Source organism: Populus euphratica, unplaced genomic scaffold (genome assembly GCF_000495115.2).
Source record: "Populus euphratica unplaced genomic scaffold, PopEup_1.0 scaffold240.1, whole genome shotgun sequence".
Lineage (NCBI taxonomy): Eukaryota > Viridiplantae > Streptophyta > Magnoliopsida > Malpighiales > Salicaceae > Populus > Populus euphratica.
In genome coordinates, this window is record NW_011500121.1 from 107592 (window position 1) to 124520 (window position 16929).

The 16929-nt window shown below is 26.7% G+C and overlaps 1 protein-coding gene across 1 annotated transcript; it reads right to left on the reverse strand.

Moving 5' to 3' along the window:
• Positions 1–4452: 4452 nt before the first annotated feature.
• Positions 4453–5282, reverse strand: LOC105110111 (DUF3511 domain protein (DUF3511)). The gene has a single exon (XM_011005040.1). It carries the CDS (start codon positions 5105–5107, stop codon positions 4718–4720), a length of 390 nt encoding a protein of 129 aa, XP_011003342.1. The 5' UTR covers positions 5108–5282; the 3' UTR covers positions 4453–4717.
• Between the last annotated feature and the right edge of the window lie 11647 nt (positions 5283–16929).

Here is a 16929-nt window from a genome sequence, read left to right on the forward strand (position 1 = left end):
AGTTTAATTCCTAAACTAACCCAATATTGAAGGGTAAAATTACAAAATAAATTAATAAAAAAAACTTGAGTTAACTCGAGCCAACCAAATGCTCATCCCTAATCAATCAAATATCAAAGAATAAAATTAAAAAAAAAAAATGATTTAAAAAAATTGTTATCAAGTCAAGTTAATTTTTCAAACTCGTAACTTAGGTTATGAAACTATAGTTACCTTATAGAATATAAATTGAAAATCTCACAATATCAAATGCTAGATTGAGCCTTGAAGTCAAGAAAACAAGGGCATGTATTTTTTTACACTTAATGTTAGTGATCCATGTTGGTATTTTAATCTCAAGGTTAAATTTAAATTGTTATTTAATGAATTCATATACATTATAAAAATCACACAATTATGATTTGTATTTTTAATTTCTATTAAAATTTTAGCAGAGCCTCCTCTGTTCAAGTTACTAAATAGTTCTTTACTTCTCTTAAAAACCTATATAATAATTAAAAGGAGTTTCAAATCCCAAATTTCATATACAACAATTCATATCCAAGTATCAGACCTCAGATCATTTAATTAATTCATAATAGTATGCATGTACTATCAAGTACATTTAAACAATCTAAGCTTAACTTTTCATCCAAATAACATTTCATTACAAGAAAAGCATTATAAATATTTATTTATATTATAATTTCCATCCATTTGAATTACAATATAATATTAAAAATCTACCTAATATTGTAACAAAGAAAATCAAAGCCTTGTTTATGAACTTGTATTTTATATTGTGAACTTGTAAGAAAAATAAATATTACAACACATTTAAGGTATGGCATATACAACATGTTTATGATTCTTCGTGGAACAAACATCCATAATTTCTTATGATATATATATCACAACACTATTAAGATATGTCATATCCAGCATGTACATAATTTTTTATGGAACAAACCTCTATAATTTCTTTTGATAATAACAGAATGGACTCTTTTACCATAATCTCTATTAACCTTACGTATTGTATTTCACCTCGTCAAGGTAATTCCAAGCTTTATCTTTCCATTCAAAAGTTACACCTTATTTGGAAATCCATCTCAGTATCTTTATCCATCAAAGCTTACTCTAAGATTTTATTGATGGTAAAGGCCTATTTCACTCATTTTACCTTAAACCATATGTTTATCAAAGGTAAATTGCACTTTGTACTCTTTACTCAATATGTTTTCTGAGGAATTTAACACTTTATTGGTATTACTCTACAATTTCAAATAAATAAAATTAATAATTTATTGATTTTTATTTTCCATAATGAATATTTAACATTAATTTAACTTGATTTAGTTTGAGCCAACACATCATAAGATGTTCATTTTACAAGAACTTTTATATATACATGTCCTCACATGCATCAATACAATTATCCATCTCTTAGATTGACTATCATATCACTTGAAAAATGCAAACATAAATGCCTATATTATTGTTCTATTAGGCCACCAAAACAATTCTCAAATCTTTTACCATATAATACTTGAATCAACCTATATTTATGCCTTCTACATGATTAAACATCAACCTTTTTCTTCATAACAACACAATTAAAACTGCCTTCATTAAACAACATTACATTGTTCAAATCAACCCTTTCTTATAACCCATCTTACTATCATTATAATCCTTATAGCTATAATACATACATCATCTGAAAAAACATTTGAAATGCTTCTTATTGTTGTTCCCCTAACAACTCTCTAACTCATATAATATATTAACAAAATAGACTACAAAGTGCACTCTAATATAGCCCCAAACACAACACATTTAGTATCATTAGTTAGAACCCTCGTGACTACTTACCTAATAAGTTTTAATATCGTTATAATCTAATACTACTAGTCTTTTTTCTTATGTCATTAATCAAATCAAGCTCAATCCTCACGAGTTATTGATTTCTTTAGTCTTCACTTTAAAGTAGACTTGTCAACCTTTTTCATTTTTGCGATTAGCTATACAATTTTTATCTAACCTATTTTATATTTTATATTTCTTTTTTTTATTTTCTCCTTTTTCCTTGATTCTTAATGCAATCTGCATTTATTGCATTTCCAACAATTATATTATGAATACTAACAATCTTACTTTTCATCTATGCTTTTTAATTATGTAGTCCACTTTGAATGACCATCATCATTGATGCTAAATTACTCTCAACCATCCAATATGAAGGCTAATTATTTTTAGCTATCCTTTACGAATGCTAATAAATCTAGATAACCCTTACGATTGCCAACAACTTTGGTTATCCCTTATAGATGCCAATAAATCTTGTTAACCCTTATACTTGCCGACAACTTCTTCTATCCTTTACGGACTTCAATAAAATTGGCTAACCCTTATTATTGCCAAAAACTCTAGTTATCCTTCATATACGCCAATAAATCCAGTTAATCTTTATGGTTACTACTAACTCCATCTATCTTTTAAGGATGTCAATAAATCCAGCCAATCTTTACAATTTCCAACAACTCTAGATATCCATCATGGATGTAAATAAATCTAGCTAACCCTTATGGTTGCCAATACCTCTAGCTATCTCACTTGGATGCTAATCATTATGGCAATCCTTTTAGATGCCAATCAATCCATCAAAGCTCAATGTTTATTGATTTATACACATTAATCTCACAAAACTCTTGAGAAAATCACTTAATTTTGCATGAAAAATAAAAAACCTCCCTTTCTTTCTAATCAACTACTGGTTGGAGTTTTAAAGAGGAAAAGGGCGACACTCTTTAATTTATTTATGAGTTCGCCAATCATTTATATCTTTTTAGATTTCTCACTTAAACTACCTAGTTTTGCGTTTAAATCAAGATCCTTTTAAAACCTTTGCTTGACTTAGAATTTTAATCCAAGGTAGAAAAATATGTCAGGAGAATTCATACAAAATGTTAGCTCAATTTAAGAATTAGGTTAAATGTTATGCTTGAAGACATAAAACTAGTTGGTAGGTGGTTTTACGGATTTTTAGTTAAATACTTGCATAAATCATACCAATGATTCTAATAAATCCCTAAGAACATTTTATTATTCCAAAATGTATTTATTTGGACTTTTCACAATTTTTTTAATTACAAACTTTTTATCGTTTCATAATAACGTTACCGATTTTTAGATTTTTGATCTGCACTCAGAACATTACTTTCCTCTTTTTGTAGTGCCCTTTCTTAAAAGTTTATTCTTTATTTTTTATGACCATACTAATTCCTTGAGTTATTTTTTTTATTCTTTTATCTATCAAAACAAGTTACTAGTTTCACTGATGTTATGAGTTTTAATCTAAAATTTAAAATTTTTATTTTAGTTTCAATAATACTTTAAATTTATTTATTGAGGTCTTCATTCACATTATATATCACAATTATTATTATTATTATCTTCATTATTTATCCACATCCTTTTATTCTGGATTTTCATTACTTCCTAGGACATTACTATCATCAATCATGTTTTTATGTGGAAATTTATAATTATAAAATTTAATTTATAATTAATTTAATATTAATAAATAAAATTAAAAAAAAAACCAAAACAAGACAGATAGTAATAAAAAAAGCCAAAAGAATCAAAATTAATTAAAAAATCTAAAGGAGAAAAAGAACGCATAATATTTCCCCTCCGTACGCCACGGCACTTTTGCTACGAGTTCTGTTTATTTTTTTGGGTAACTGTAATTGAAATGTAATGTCCGACGCCCCCTTATGTCTAACATTAACAATCATCGGCTTGTTTAAAAATAAAATAATAATAATAAGAAAACACTTCCTTGTTATTACTAAATCTTTTAACAAGTTGCTAATGCTTGACTGCTGCTAACCACAGCTTGTTGGGAGTAGGAACAAGCCATCATCATATGGAATTTCAGAGATTTGAAGTGTGGAATTCCAGCCGCAGTCCACGGAATATTTCCAAGGAAACAAAGCATTAAGCCTTCACTTGGTTCTGTAAGAAGGAAAGAAATGCAAGAGGTAGATTACCTTACCTGCCTGAATATCCCATCCACCTATGAACCATCAAGGATTGGCTTAGAAACTCAGAATCAAGTTCACAAATGAAGGTGCGCACAAAAGCATCATAGGATGAGGGGAATTGTTAGTATGATCCCAGCAGTCTTGTCTTCCTACACCACAAGACACGACAGAAATCTGAAGCAGAAGACATGACCTCTAAGCTCACATGTCTTAGTTTCTCCAAACTTCTGGATGCCTCATGCACCAATCATATCACCACCAACCTCTTCCTAGACGCGGCAACAGCTCCCAAGGAATGGCTGCCACTGTCCCTTCTCCACAACAGTTGTTATCTATCATCCGAAGAACCCCCAGAGGCATGCTTCTTCTGGAACCACAGAAGAAGTAAATACATACAAGATCAACAAATTCATGCACCAAAAAAAACCAAATGTCAGAAACATGTAAAAACTATGAGCCACAACTTCCAGAAACCTGACTCTTAACAATAGTATCCCAAATTAGGAGCCAGAAGCTATGAATAAGCACAATCAGTTTAAGAAGTTTAAAACTATAAAAACAATCATTTACTCGGAACAGAAATACAGGGAAAAACAATAAAAAAAGAAGCATGATGATGATTATGATCAGTGACCCCTCATCATACATGACCCAATTAATCATTACTATTTATCTATCTACTACCGCTGCTACTTCCAGTTGCCATTAACAACTCTGCCACACCTTTCTTTAATCCACCTAAAACTCTTCTTTAAAGACCCTTTAACTTTTCCTTCAACAGCATAAACCTTATAGCTAGCAACTCTCCTTTTCCTTTGTAACTCAGGATCATTGAAGCTCCATCTTTTAGAAGTTGACCCATTAGTTGACTTTCCTTTCTTGAATTTGACATCACTAGTGCCAATCTGGGCTTGTGTTTGGTAGACAGAGGTTGCATAGGAAGCACTGTAGCACCTGAGATCTTGCATGCTTGTGATAGCATATGAAGTAGGTGCTCCTCCTCCTCCATTACTGGCACCGTTGTAGCTTTGAATTTGGTACCTTCCATCTGCGTATGATTTGGATCTGTAGTTTTCCATTAAAGAGAAGAGAAGAAAATACAAGATCTTGATCTGCTATTTCTAATTTCTCTTGTCTAGAGAAGACTACGAAGAGAGGGGCTCTATGATCGTCGCTCATTTAAAAGGACCTTGGCATGGCGTCTTCGGCGCGTGCCCTACAAAAATAATTCTCAACAGCTGCCTTTTGGTCATTGGGTGCGGAAGCCACCACAGTTATTCTTTGACCGCTCTACCTAACATATTTTTTTATTTAATTTTATAATTGGCAAAGTTATTAAAAAACAAAACTGCACGGTAAAATACTATTTTCCTAATACATTACACTGTGAAAAAGAATAGTATTATTATCGTCTTGCTATTGAAAAAAAAAAAAAAAACACACACACATAGATAAGCAGGCTGTTGAAGATAAAAGTGTTTTTTGCTGGAGGATTATTTTAGTATTTTAAAATTAATTAAAGACAAAATATGAATTTTATTTTTTAATTTCACAATAAAATAACATTAATATCTTTTAAAATAAAAAATTATTATGTTGCATAGAGGAATATAATTTCATATAAAGATCACACCTTAACATATCATTTATCTCCGTATTTTCTTCATTTCTCAAAAATACATGTATCAAAATAAATTTTTATTTAATGTTAATAATTATTTTTTTTCTTTTCTCTCTCTTACTCGGTATTTATAATACCCTTCAATTTTTAAATTAACCTCTCAACTTCTTCTTTTTTATTTAGTGCATGTTTTTTTAATTATTATTTGTATTATTTAAAATAAATTATAAAATTAAAATTTTATTTTGATTTCATCCTCATTTAATTTTTTTCGTCGATAAACATGGTATCTAGTCTTGTAATTGCTATTTATGTAATCTAATATAATTTTTAAAATTAATTATTATTTTTATAATTCCATCCTCCATCATTTTGTTTTTCTTAATATATTTTATATTCATTCTTTTGTTTGTTAGTTATTTTGCTTGGCCAATTTTTTTAGATTATTTTACTTGATTTCATCATTTAACATTAAATAAATTTGGATCTAAGTTTCTTAAATAAACTCATGTCTAGGATTTTATACTTTACAAGTTTAAAAAATTAACTCAGCTTTAAAAGATTTACTCGATATTACTTTGATTTTTTTATCATTTTCTTAAATTAATTTTTTTATTTTTTTATTTAACATTTATTTAATTAGAGATTGTACTCTATTTTTTTTTATCAAATTTCTATTTTCTATGTTTTATCCTTTATTTTTTTATTTGTTTGGGTTATATTTATTTTTTTTAAAATAAATTATATTCATGAATGAAATAGAATTTATTAATTGAACATATAATATACGAAAGCACCTATACTCGTTCCAAATCAATCATGGCAATGCGACTTTTTATTCCACTAACTACTGATCATCAATGTTAACTTCTTGATTGTCTAGTAACTGATTATGAATTACAGGATATATATATATATAATCACAACATTAACTGGCTTAAAATCTAGTGAATAGTATTATACTGACATTTGAAATGAGGATCACAGACAGAAGGAGCAAATTAATCCAACCAATATTTAATTTTTATATATTTATTTAAAACAAATTGAATTGAATAGTATTATAATGATGATGTACTCGTTACAAAAAATTCTTCACGTCAGAATCATATTTGTTCTCGACGACTTTTTCGAATGAAGCAGGATTCGGATTAAGTCCAGAATTGTATTGAAAGCTTAATTAATTAATTAATTAATGGTGTCAACCTTGTCATGCCAGAAAAGTAAAGTGAACGACTTTTTTGTTGCTTTGATCAAAATACAAAACGCCTTGCACGGCGGAGTGAAAAGAGGCTTGCTTTTTCTTCTCCTTACGGTCTGGTGGGAAGGAGAGGATTCAAACTAGACCAAAGGCCAAGTCATATTTAGTTATCTAGTTCACTATATTGCGTGTGTGGCTACAAGGAATCTAAATTTATTATTTATTATTTATTATTTTTTAATTGTATTTCTTATTTGATTTTTTAGACTTTATTTGTTATTTTAATAAATTTTAAAAAAATAAATATTAATAAGATATTTTTTAAGATACAACCAAACACTGGAAAATATTTTTAAATTTATATTTCGTTATCCTCCTAAATATAAAAAATAATTTAATTTTTTAAAATTTATTTATTTAAAATTTATTTTAAAAAATTATTTTTCAGTAAACAAATACTACTTAACATCATCCTTTTATCAAAAGTCATCATGGCTGGATATAATTTAAAAATTGCACATTTAAAAATAGAAATAAAGGTAAAGGGTTTTTAAAATATTAAATTATATTCTTGTAAAGGTGTAGGATTCTTTTATAAATTGTGTTTGTTTGAATGAATGGCTGATTCAAGTTGACAAAGAAGTTTCCGAAACGAAGGTGACAGGAACAGCATCGGTTCCCTGCCAATTTTGAACGAAATATTTCTTCAAAATACTGCTTGAATTACTATTAATGCAATCAAACACTAATACATATAATAACACAAAGACAAAGACAATGAATGAAATTTTCCCCACCCAAAATGCTAGAGATTAGTTAATTAACTAACTACAACAATGCTTTGGTTTTTTTTTTTTAATTCAGTTTTTTTTTTAAATATTGGATTAAGTATAAATTAGATTTTATAATCTTTTTTATTTTTTTATAAAATTATCTCAATCTGATAACTAGGATCACAAATTTGGTGTATCAAACTTATAAGCAAAAAAAAAAAAAAAGCACACACTAGATTGTTTAGTTTATCATAACAAAATTATACATGTGAAGACATATATATAGATTTTAGTATGTATATCAAACATAAATCGACTTGCAATTAATATCAAAACAAATTCCTAGCATGCATACTAATTAAATAATATATCTATATTTAAATTAAAATAATTAAATATATTTACTTGTTGAAATACTTTAAAAAAATAAAACTTTTGTTATTATCAAAGATGAATCCTTTGAAGTTAAGACTTTATTGCTCCTCTCTTAATGTAAAGGTTATTTGCAATAAGTCTCTCAAAATTCCAACACTACCACCTTAATTTATATTCACTTCTAAATAAAGTCTTTGAACCAAAATAGATGGATTTGATAATCTTTCAACAAAATGAACCTAAGCTATAGATTTGAGAAAAATATGAAAGCTTAAAAATAAAAAGAAAAACACTATAATTTGGGGTAAGGACGAGTATGTAAAATCATTAAAGATGTTTTTTGAACTTTTCCTTCACCTCATCTCTTTTTATAAACTAGTATTAACTAGAATTAATTTTCACATTATCACTTTTGATTAACCATCATAAATCCATAATAAAACCTTAACATTATGGTCATAAAATAATGTCTTTTGAGTTAAAAGAACTAGCTTAAGTTCTATTGAAAACATATTGAAAAACTAATCAAATTCTTCATTCATGGTTGGACAAAATAGTGGGCTAAGCTTGAAGAAATAATTATTCATGGATCAAATCCAAGCCCAAATTTAAGTTGGAAAACAATTAATTTTTTATGGCTAAAAAAATTATTTCACAATGAACTAGGCCCAGGCTTAAGTACTAACAAGGCCAATACACACGTGAATGGGCTAAACCCAAAAAGCTACTTTATTTAGGATCTCTCCCCTCTAAAAACTCGAGAGTCGTTTGGGCTCAATCTTAAGTCTTCAATTATCCTTTATATAAACATTAAGAAAATCTTGTTTCTTTCTAGTATGGGATATAGTTTTTTAGAGGATTTTGAATTTAATCAAAACATATCAATTAATGATTCTTTGAGATCAATTTCTCATTCACCTATAATTTATTTAAATTATATTAATGTTCTATGTTAAAGAGTATATGTTGGAGATTAAATTCCAATAAAGTTTTAACCCCAAAAGTGAGTGGATCCATTTGAAATTTGGCCTTAAAAGTGCATATTGACCATTATCTATAAACAAATTTCCGACAATCCCTATATATAGAAATCATCTCACCAATTTTAAAATGACTCGCAGATTGGTTAACAAATAATGATTTGATGGATCGTTACATTAAGATAAGTAACCTTTGACTTTAAGCTTTCTTTAATGAAATACTATTGGATTTACTTAGTTAAATAGTGAACATGATGCAGTGTTTTGAAATATCCAGCCTTTTATATAAATCAAGATAATAATACTCATATAGTTCTCTACTTAGAGATTTTCTTTAGTTATCAATATTATGTTTATTTTGGCCCTAAACATCTCTTGCATTCATGAGTTCTTTATAGAATTCAACATTTATCGAAACTAAACAAACTATCATGTTTCTCACTTTTATAAGTGATCTTTTATTAAAAAGTATTCTACTATACTCTATTTAGTATATCAAGATATGAAAATCATTAAGAGTATTGCTTAACTTTTATCACGTTGCAACTAACACTTATTTTATCATATGAATAAGCAAGAAACAATAATTTTTATATACTATCAAGAATGTTATATGAGTTAGTTTTTTATTTTAACCTAAATCTTGAAATCTTCAATCAACTAGGTATGGTTACCATCATTACACTATTTTATTTTTAAAGACTTTTTAAGTCCATTCCTCATGATAAATTATACATATGCTCTTTTGTCAAACCTATGGTTAACGGATTTGTAAAAATTTACTTTGACTTTACATAGTCATTGAAAATAATTTTATTTGAAAGCAAGTGTTTAATGATATTATATCTATCACGTATATGTCTAAACTTATATTCTAAAAATTCACTTATGTTAAAATAATAAATCTTAAATTCTACATAAAGTGGCTGACCATTCTACATAATGATATTATATCTATCACGTATATGTTTAAACTTATATTCTAAACAACTAGTTTTTCTTAGAAACATATATATAGTTTATCTAATTATAAAAATAGGAAGAGAATTTGAACATATATGATATACAAGCTATTCTAAGCATAAAAAAATATCAAAATCATCAATCATTAATCATTCTCTAGTTTATCGTATTAAACTTTTATATTCTAGCATAAACAGTATTTAATATCATTGTCACTACATTTGAGCACCTTTTTATTTTATAAGTGTTATCTAGTGAAGTATAAAGATATTAGATCTTCAAATTATTATATACACTCTATCAAGATAGTTTGTTGTGAAAATAAAATCATCATTACAAACCTTTAAGAGTTAGGTAAAAACTCTTGGCATTGGTGAGAGAATTTTACAAAAGGAAAAAAAATCTCAAAAAATATATATCTTCATGTTAAAAAAATCTTGAAGTAGGGTTCTTTTCAAGTGGTGTAAAAAATTTGGTGTTGATTTATCAAGTAGAATTGTACTCTTGAACTTGGACTAGAGAAAGAATACAATATTGAAATATAATTTGATACTTGAGGTAAGAATGTAGATTTGTCGAACCATGTTAAAATAAGTTTGTAATTTTTCTTCATTAAATTTTAATTTTAATAGTTTAATTATATTGTGGTTATTATATTTACTTGAAGTAATTTGTTTTAATTGTAAAATTTAGTGATACATCTAATTCAACCCCTTTTTAGGTGTTAAGTTTTCTTAATCCTTGAACAACAATTGGTATTAGAGTTTGGTTCTCATATATAAAGTTTTTTTAAACTTTGAGTAGAATGACAATCACTAGTTACAATCTCCAAAAGAATCATCCATATCTATGTCTTTTTTATGGTAATAATTATACATATTAGAAGCTAAAATGATAATTTATCTTCAATTTATTGATTTTGATATGTGGTTATCTATAAAAATAGACCTTATAGACCTATTATAATTGAAAATAGTGTTGAGATTTTTAAAACTAGAAGTGAATATATAGATAATGATAAGACATTGCTTTCCATAAATGTCAAAGCCATAAACACCTTATATTATGCTTTTAAGTATAAGTGAATTCAATAGAATTACATCATGTAAAAATACTAGAGATATTTGACATGTTTTAGAAGTAACTCATGAAGGAACTAATTAAGTCAAAAAGTCTAAAATTGACATGTTAGCCCATCAATATGAATTATTTAAAATTCTTCCTAATGAATCCATTACCAACATATTTACTATAATGATTATCATTACAAATAGTTTGCATGCACTCGGTTGAACATACACCAATGCTAAAATCATAAAAAAAAATTATTAGGTTTTTACCAAAAATTTAGAAAGCAAAGGTAACAAAAATTCAAGAAGTTAAAGATCTCACCAAACTTTCATTAAAGGACCTTATTACTTTTTTATAATGAATGAGTTCACTATGGATGAACAAGAACAAGAAGAAAAGCCAAAGAGGAACATGACATTCAAAATCATTCATTACATTGATGTTGATGATGATGATTGTCTTAATCACAAATCATTTCAAAAGTTTTCTAAAAAAGAAGCAAGGTAAGAAAATATTCTCAAACTATAAGAAAAATGGGAACAAGAAAGATTCAAGCAAGGAACTCCTAAGATGCTACAAATACAACAAAACAAGTCACATCAAAGTAGATTATCCACTTCTTTAAAAATAAAAAGAATGGTCATCATCATAATAAGACAATTAAAACTAATTGAGTGATGATTCAGATTCAAGCTCAAATGACATATGTTTTGTAGCGGTAAAAAAAAAGAGTGAAATTATGGTTAGACCATAGTTTTTAATAGGTCTCACACTTTAAAATTGTGTTTTAATTAGCAACTAAACAATTAATTTTGGTATTTTGGATGAAATGCAACCGTTGTTAGATAATTAAACACGGTCTAAATAGTGAAGTTTTTGTTGTTATCAAGGATAAATTCTTTATCTAATTCAACCCCTTTTTAGGTGTTAAGTTTTCTTAATCCTTGAACAACAATTGGTATTAGAGTTTGGTTCTCATATATAAAGTTTTTTTAAACTTTGAGTAGAATGACAATCACTAGTTACAATCTCCAAAAGAATCATCCATATCTATGTCTTTTTTATGGTAATAATTATACATATTAGAAGCTAAAATGATAATTTATCTTCAATTTATTGATTTTGATATGTGGTTATCTATAAAAATAGACCTTATAGACCTATTATAATTGAAAATAGTGTTGAGATTTTTAAAACTAGAAGTGAATATATAGATAATGATAAGACATTGCTTTCCATAAATGTCAAAGCCATAAACACCTTATATTATGCTTTTAAGTATAAGTGAATTCAATAGAATTACATTATGTAAAAATACTAGAGATATTTGACATGTTTTAGAAGTAACTCATGAAGGAACTAACTAAATCAAAGAGTCTAAAATTGACATGTTAGTCCATCAATATGAATTATTTAAAATTCTTCCTAATGAATCCATTACCAACATATTTACTATAATGATTATCATTACAAATAGTTTGCATGCACTCGGTTGAACATACACCAATGCTAAAATCATAAAAAAAAATTATTAGGTTTTTACCAAAAATTTAGAAAGCAAAGGTAACAAAAATTCAAGAAGTTAAAGATCTCACCAAACTTTCATTAAAGGACCTTATTACTTTTTTATAATGAATGAGTTCACTATGGATGAACAAGAACAAGAAGAAAAGCCAAAGAGGAACATGACATTCAAAATCATTCATTACATTGATGTTGATGATGATGATTGTCTTAATCACAAATCATTTCAAAAGTTTTCTAAAAAAGAAGCAAGGTAAGAAAATATTCTCAAACTATAAGAAAAATGGGAACAAGAAAGATTCAAGCAAGGAACTCCTAAGATGCTACAAATACAACAAAACAAGTCACATCAAAGTAGATTATCCACTTCTTTAAAAATAAAAAGAATGGTCATCATCATAATAAGACAATTAAAACTAATTGAGTGATGATTCAGATTCAAGCTCAAATGACATATGTTTTGTAGCGGTAAAAAAAAAGAGTGAAATTATGGTTAGACCATAGTTTTTAATAGGTCTCACACTTTAAAATTGTGTTTTAATTAGCAACTAAACAATTAATTTTGGTATTTTGAATGAAATGCAACAGTTGAAATGCAACAGTTGTTAGATAATCAAACACGGTCTAAATAGTGAAGCTTTTGTTGTTATCAAGGATAAATTCTTTATACTAGAGATATTTGACATGTTTTAGAAGTAACTCATGAAGGAACTAATTAAGTCAAAAAGTCTAAAATTGACATGTTAGCCCATCAATATGAATTATTTAAAATTCTTCCTAATGAATCCATTACCAACATATTTACTATAATGATTATCATTACAAATAGTTTGCATGCACTCGGTTGAACATACACCAATGCTAAAATCATAAAAAAAAATTATTAGGTTTTTACCAAAAATTTAGAAAGCAAAGGTAACAAAAATTCAAGAAGTTAAAGATCTCACCAAACTTTCATTAAAGGACCTTATTACTTTTTTATAATGAATGAGTTCACTATGGATGAACAAGAACAAGAAGAAAAGCCAAAGAGGAACATGACATTCAAAATCATTCATTACATTGATGTTGATGATGATGATTGTCTTAATCACAAATCATTTCAAAAGTTTTCTAAAAAAGAAGCAAGGTAAGAAAATATTCTCAAACTATAAGAAAAATGGGAACAAGAAAGATTCAAGCAAGGAACTCCTAAGATGCTACAAATACAACAAAACAAGTCACATCAAAGTAGATTATCCACTTCTTTAAAAATAAAAAGAATGGTCATCATCATAATAAGACAATTAAAACTAATTGAGTGATGATTCAGATTCAAGCTCAAATGACATGTGTTTTGTAGCAGTAAAAAAAAAGAGTGAAATTATGGTTAGACCATAGTTTTTAATAGGTCTCACACTTTAAAATTGTGTTTTAATTAGCAACTAAACAATTAATTTTGGTATTTTGGATGAAATGCAACCGTTGTTAGATAATTAAACACGGTCTAAATAGTGAAGTTTTTGTTGTTATCAAGGATAAATTCTTTATTCTTAAGATTTTATCGGTCATCTCTTGATGCAAATATTGTTTACAATAAACCTCCCAAGATTCCAATAACATCACCTTAGTTTAGATGCACTTTAAACAAGGTCTTTATAGACCAAATCCAAGCTCAAATTTAAGTTGGAAAAAAAATAATTTTTTGTGACTCAAAAATTTATTTTACAATGAACCCAGGCCCGAGCACAAGTCAAGCCAATGCACTTGTGTGGGTTTAAGCCTAAAGGACACTTTGCTTATGTACTTTCTCCTATAAAAATCTAGATCCCCTTTTAGCCTAATTTGAACTCTTTAATTGTACATTATTTAAACACTAAAAAATTTTATTTTTTTTAATATGGGATAGAGTTTTTGAGAGGGTTTGGCCTCAAATGTATCCATTAATCATGATTTTTAATCAGGTTTCTAACAAAACCATGTTGACTCAGATTTTTTTGTTCTTTTTATAATTATTTCTTTTTATTTCATTCTCCAACATTGAATTTATTAAGAATTAAGTTTTATAATTTATTTTGATTATTTTCTATAAGATTATCTTGGTCTCATGACCAAGAGTATATATTCAGAGAGTGAATTTACGTTGACTTATTTTTTTATTTTTAATTGATGTTTTTCATTATCATTCTTTGATATTGGATTAACTAAGAATTATGCTTTATAATTTAAGTTAATTAAGAATTTTGTTTTATAATTTACTCTAATTTGTTTTCCTATAAGATTATATTAATTTCATAACCTAAATCATAAGTTTGATATATTAACTTGAATAAATTTATATTATTTATTAACTAATTTTTTTAATTTTATTTTTTAATATCATATTAATTAAGTTCTATAATTTATTTTTTATTAAGTTGTCATAAATTCATAACTCAAATGGTGAACATAAGCTAAATAACCTATATTATCAATCAATCTTAATACTTTAAAAAAAAAAACCTAATGAATCCATTACCAACATATTTACTATAATGATTATCATTACAAATAGTTTGCATGCACTCGGTTGAACATACACCAATGCTAAAATCATGAACAAAAATTATTAGGTTTTTACCAAAAATTTAGAAAGCAAAGGTAACAAAAATTCAAGAAGTTAAAGATCTCACCAAACTTTCATTAAAGGACCTTATTACTTTTTTATAATGAATGAGTTCACTATGGATGAACAAGAACAAGAAGAAAAGCCAAAGAGGAACATGACATTCAAAATCATTCATTACATTGATGTTGATGATGATGATTGTCTTAATCACAAATCATTTCAAAAGTTTTCTAAAAAAGAAGCAAGGTAAGAAAATATTCTTAAACTATAAGAAAGATGGGAACAAGAAAGATTCAAGCAAGGAACTCCTAAGATGCTACAAATACAACAAAACAAGTCACATCAAAGTAGATTATCCACTTCTTTAAAAATAAAAAGAATGGTCATCATCATAATAAGACAATTAAAACTAATTGAGTGATGATTCAGATTCAAGCTCAAATGACATATGTTTTGTAGCGGTAAAAAAAAAGAGTGAAATTATGGTTAGACCATAGTTTTTAATAGGTCTCACACTTTAAAATTGTGTTTTAATTAGCAACTAAACAATTAATTTTGGTATTTTGGATGAAATGCAACCGTTGTTAGATAATTAAACACGGTCTAAATAGTGAAGTTTTTGTTGTTATCAAGGATAAATTCTTTATTCTTAAGATTTTATCGGTCATCTCTTGATGCAAATATTGTTTACAATAAACCTCCCAAGATTCCAATAACATCACCTTAGTTTAGATGCACTTTAAACAAGGTCTTTATAGACCAAATCCAAGCTCAAATTTAAGTTGGAAAAAAAATAATTTTTTGTGACTCAAAAATTTATTTTACAATGAACCCAGGCCCGAGCACAAGTCAAGCCAATGCACTTGTGTGGGTTTAAGCCTAAAGGACACTTTGCTTATGTACTTTCTCCTATAAAAATCTAGATCCCCTTTTAGCCTAATTTGAACTCTTTAATTGTACATTATTTAAACACTAAAAAATTTTATTTTTTTTAATATGGGATAGAGTTTTTGAGAGGGTTTGGCCTCAAATGTATCCATTAATCATGATTTTTAATCAGGTTTCTAACAAAACCATGTTGACTCAGATTTTTTTATTCTTTTTATAATTATTTCTTTTTATTTCATTCTCCAACATTGAATTTATTAAGAATTAAGTTTTATAATTTATTTTGATTATTTTCTATAAGATTATCTTGGTCTCATGACCAAGAGTATATATTCAGAGAGTGAATTTACGTTGACTTATTTTTTTATTTTTAATTGATGTTTTTCATTATCATTCTTTGATATTGAATTAACTAAGAATTATGCTTTATAATTTAAGTTAATTAAGAATTTTGTTTTATAATTTACTCTAATTTGTTTTCCTATAAGATTATATTAATTTCATAACCTAAATCATAAGTTTGATATATTAACTTGAATAAATTTATATTATTTATTAACTAATTTTTTTAATTTTATTTTTTAATATCATATTAATTAAGTTCTATAATTTATTTTTTATTAAGTTGTCATAAATTCATAACTCAAATGGTAAACATAAGCTAAATAACCTATATTATCAATCAATCTTAATACTTTAAAAAAAAAAAACACATTCAGATTGTTTCTTCTTCTTCTTTTTTTTTTTTTTTTGTCTTTAACAGTTATGTAGATTCCTTTTAAACTTGTTAGGCAAATTGGATTACATTATATTTTTTTTCCAGCGGAAAACAAGAACATAACAACATCTCGACATTATTGTCACGTTAAAAAAAAAGAAATTTAATACAACCATCAGCATAGTCAACGATTTAGTTAC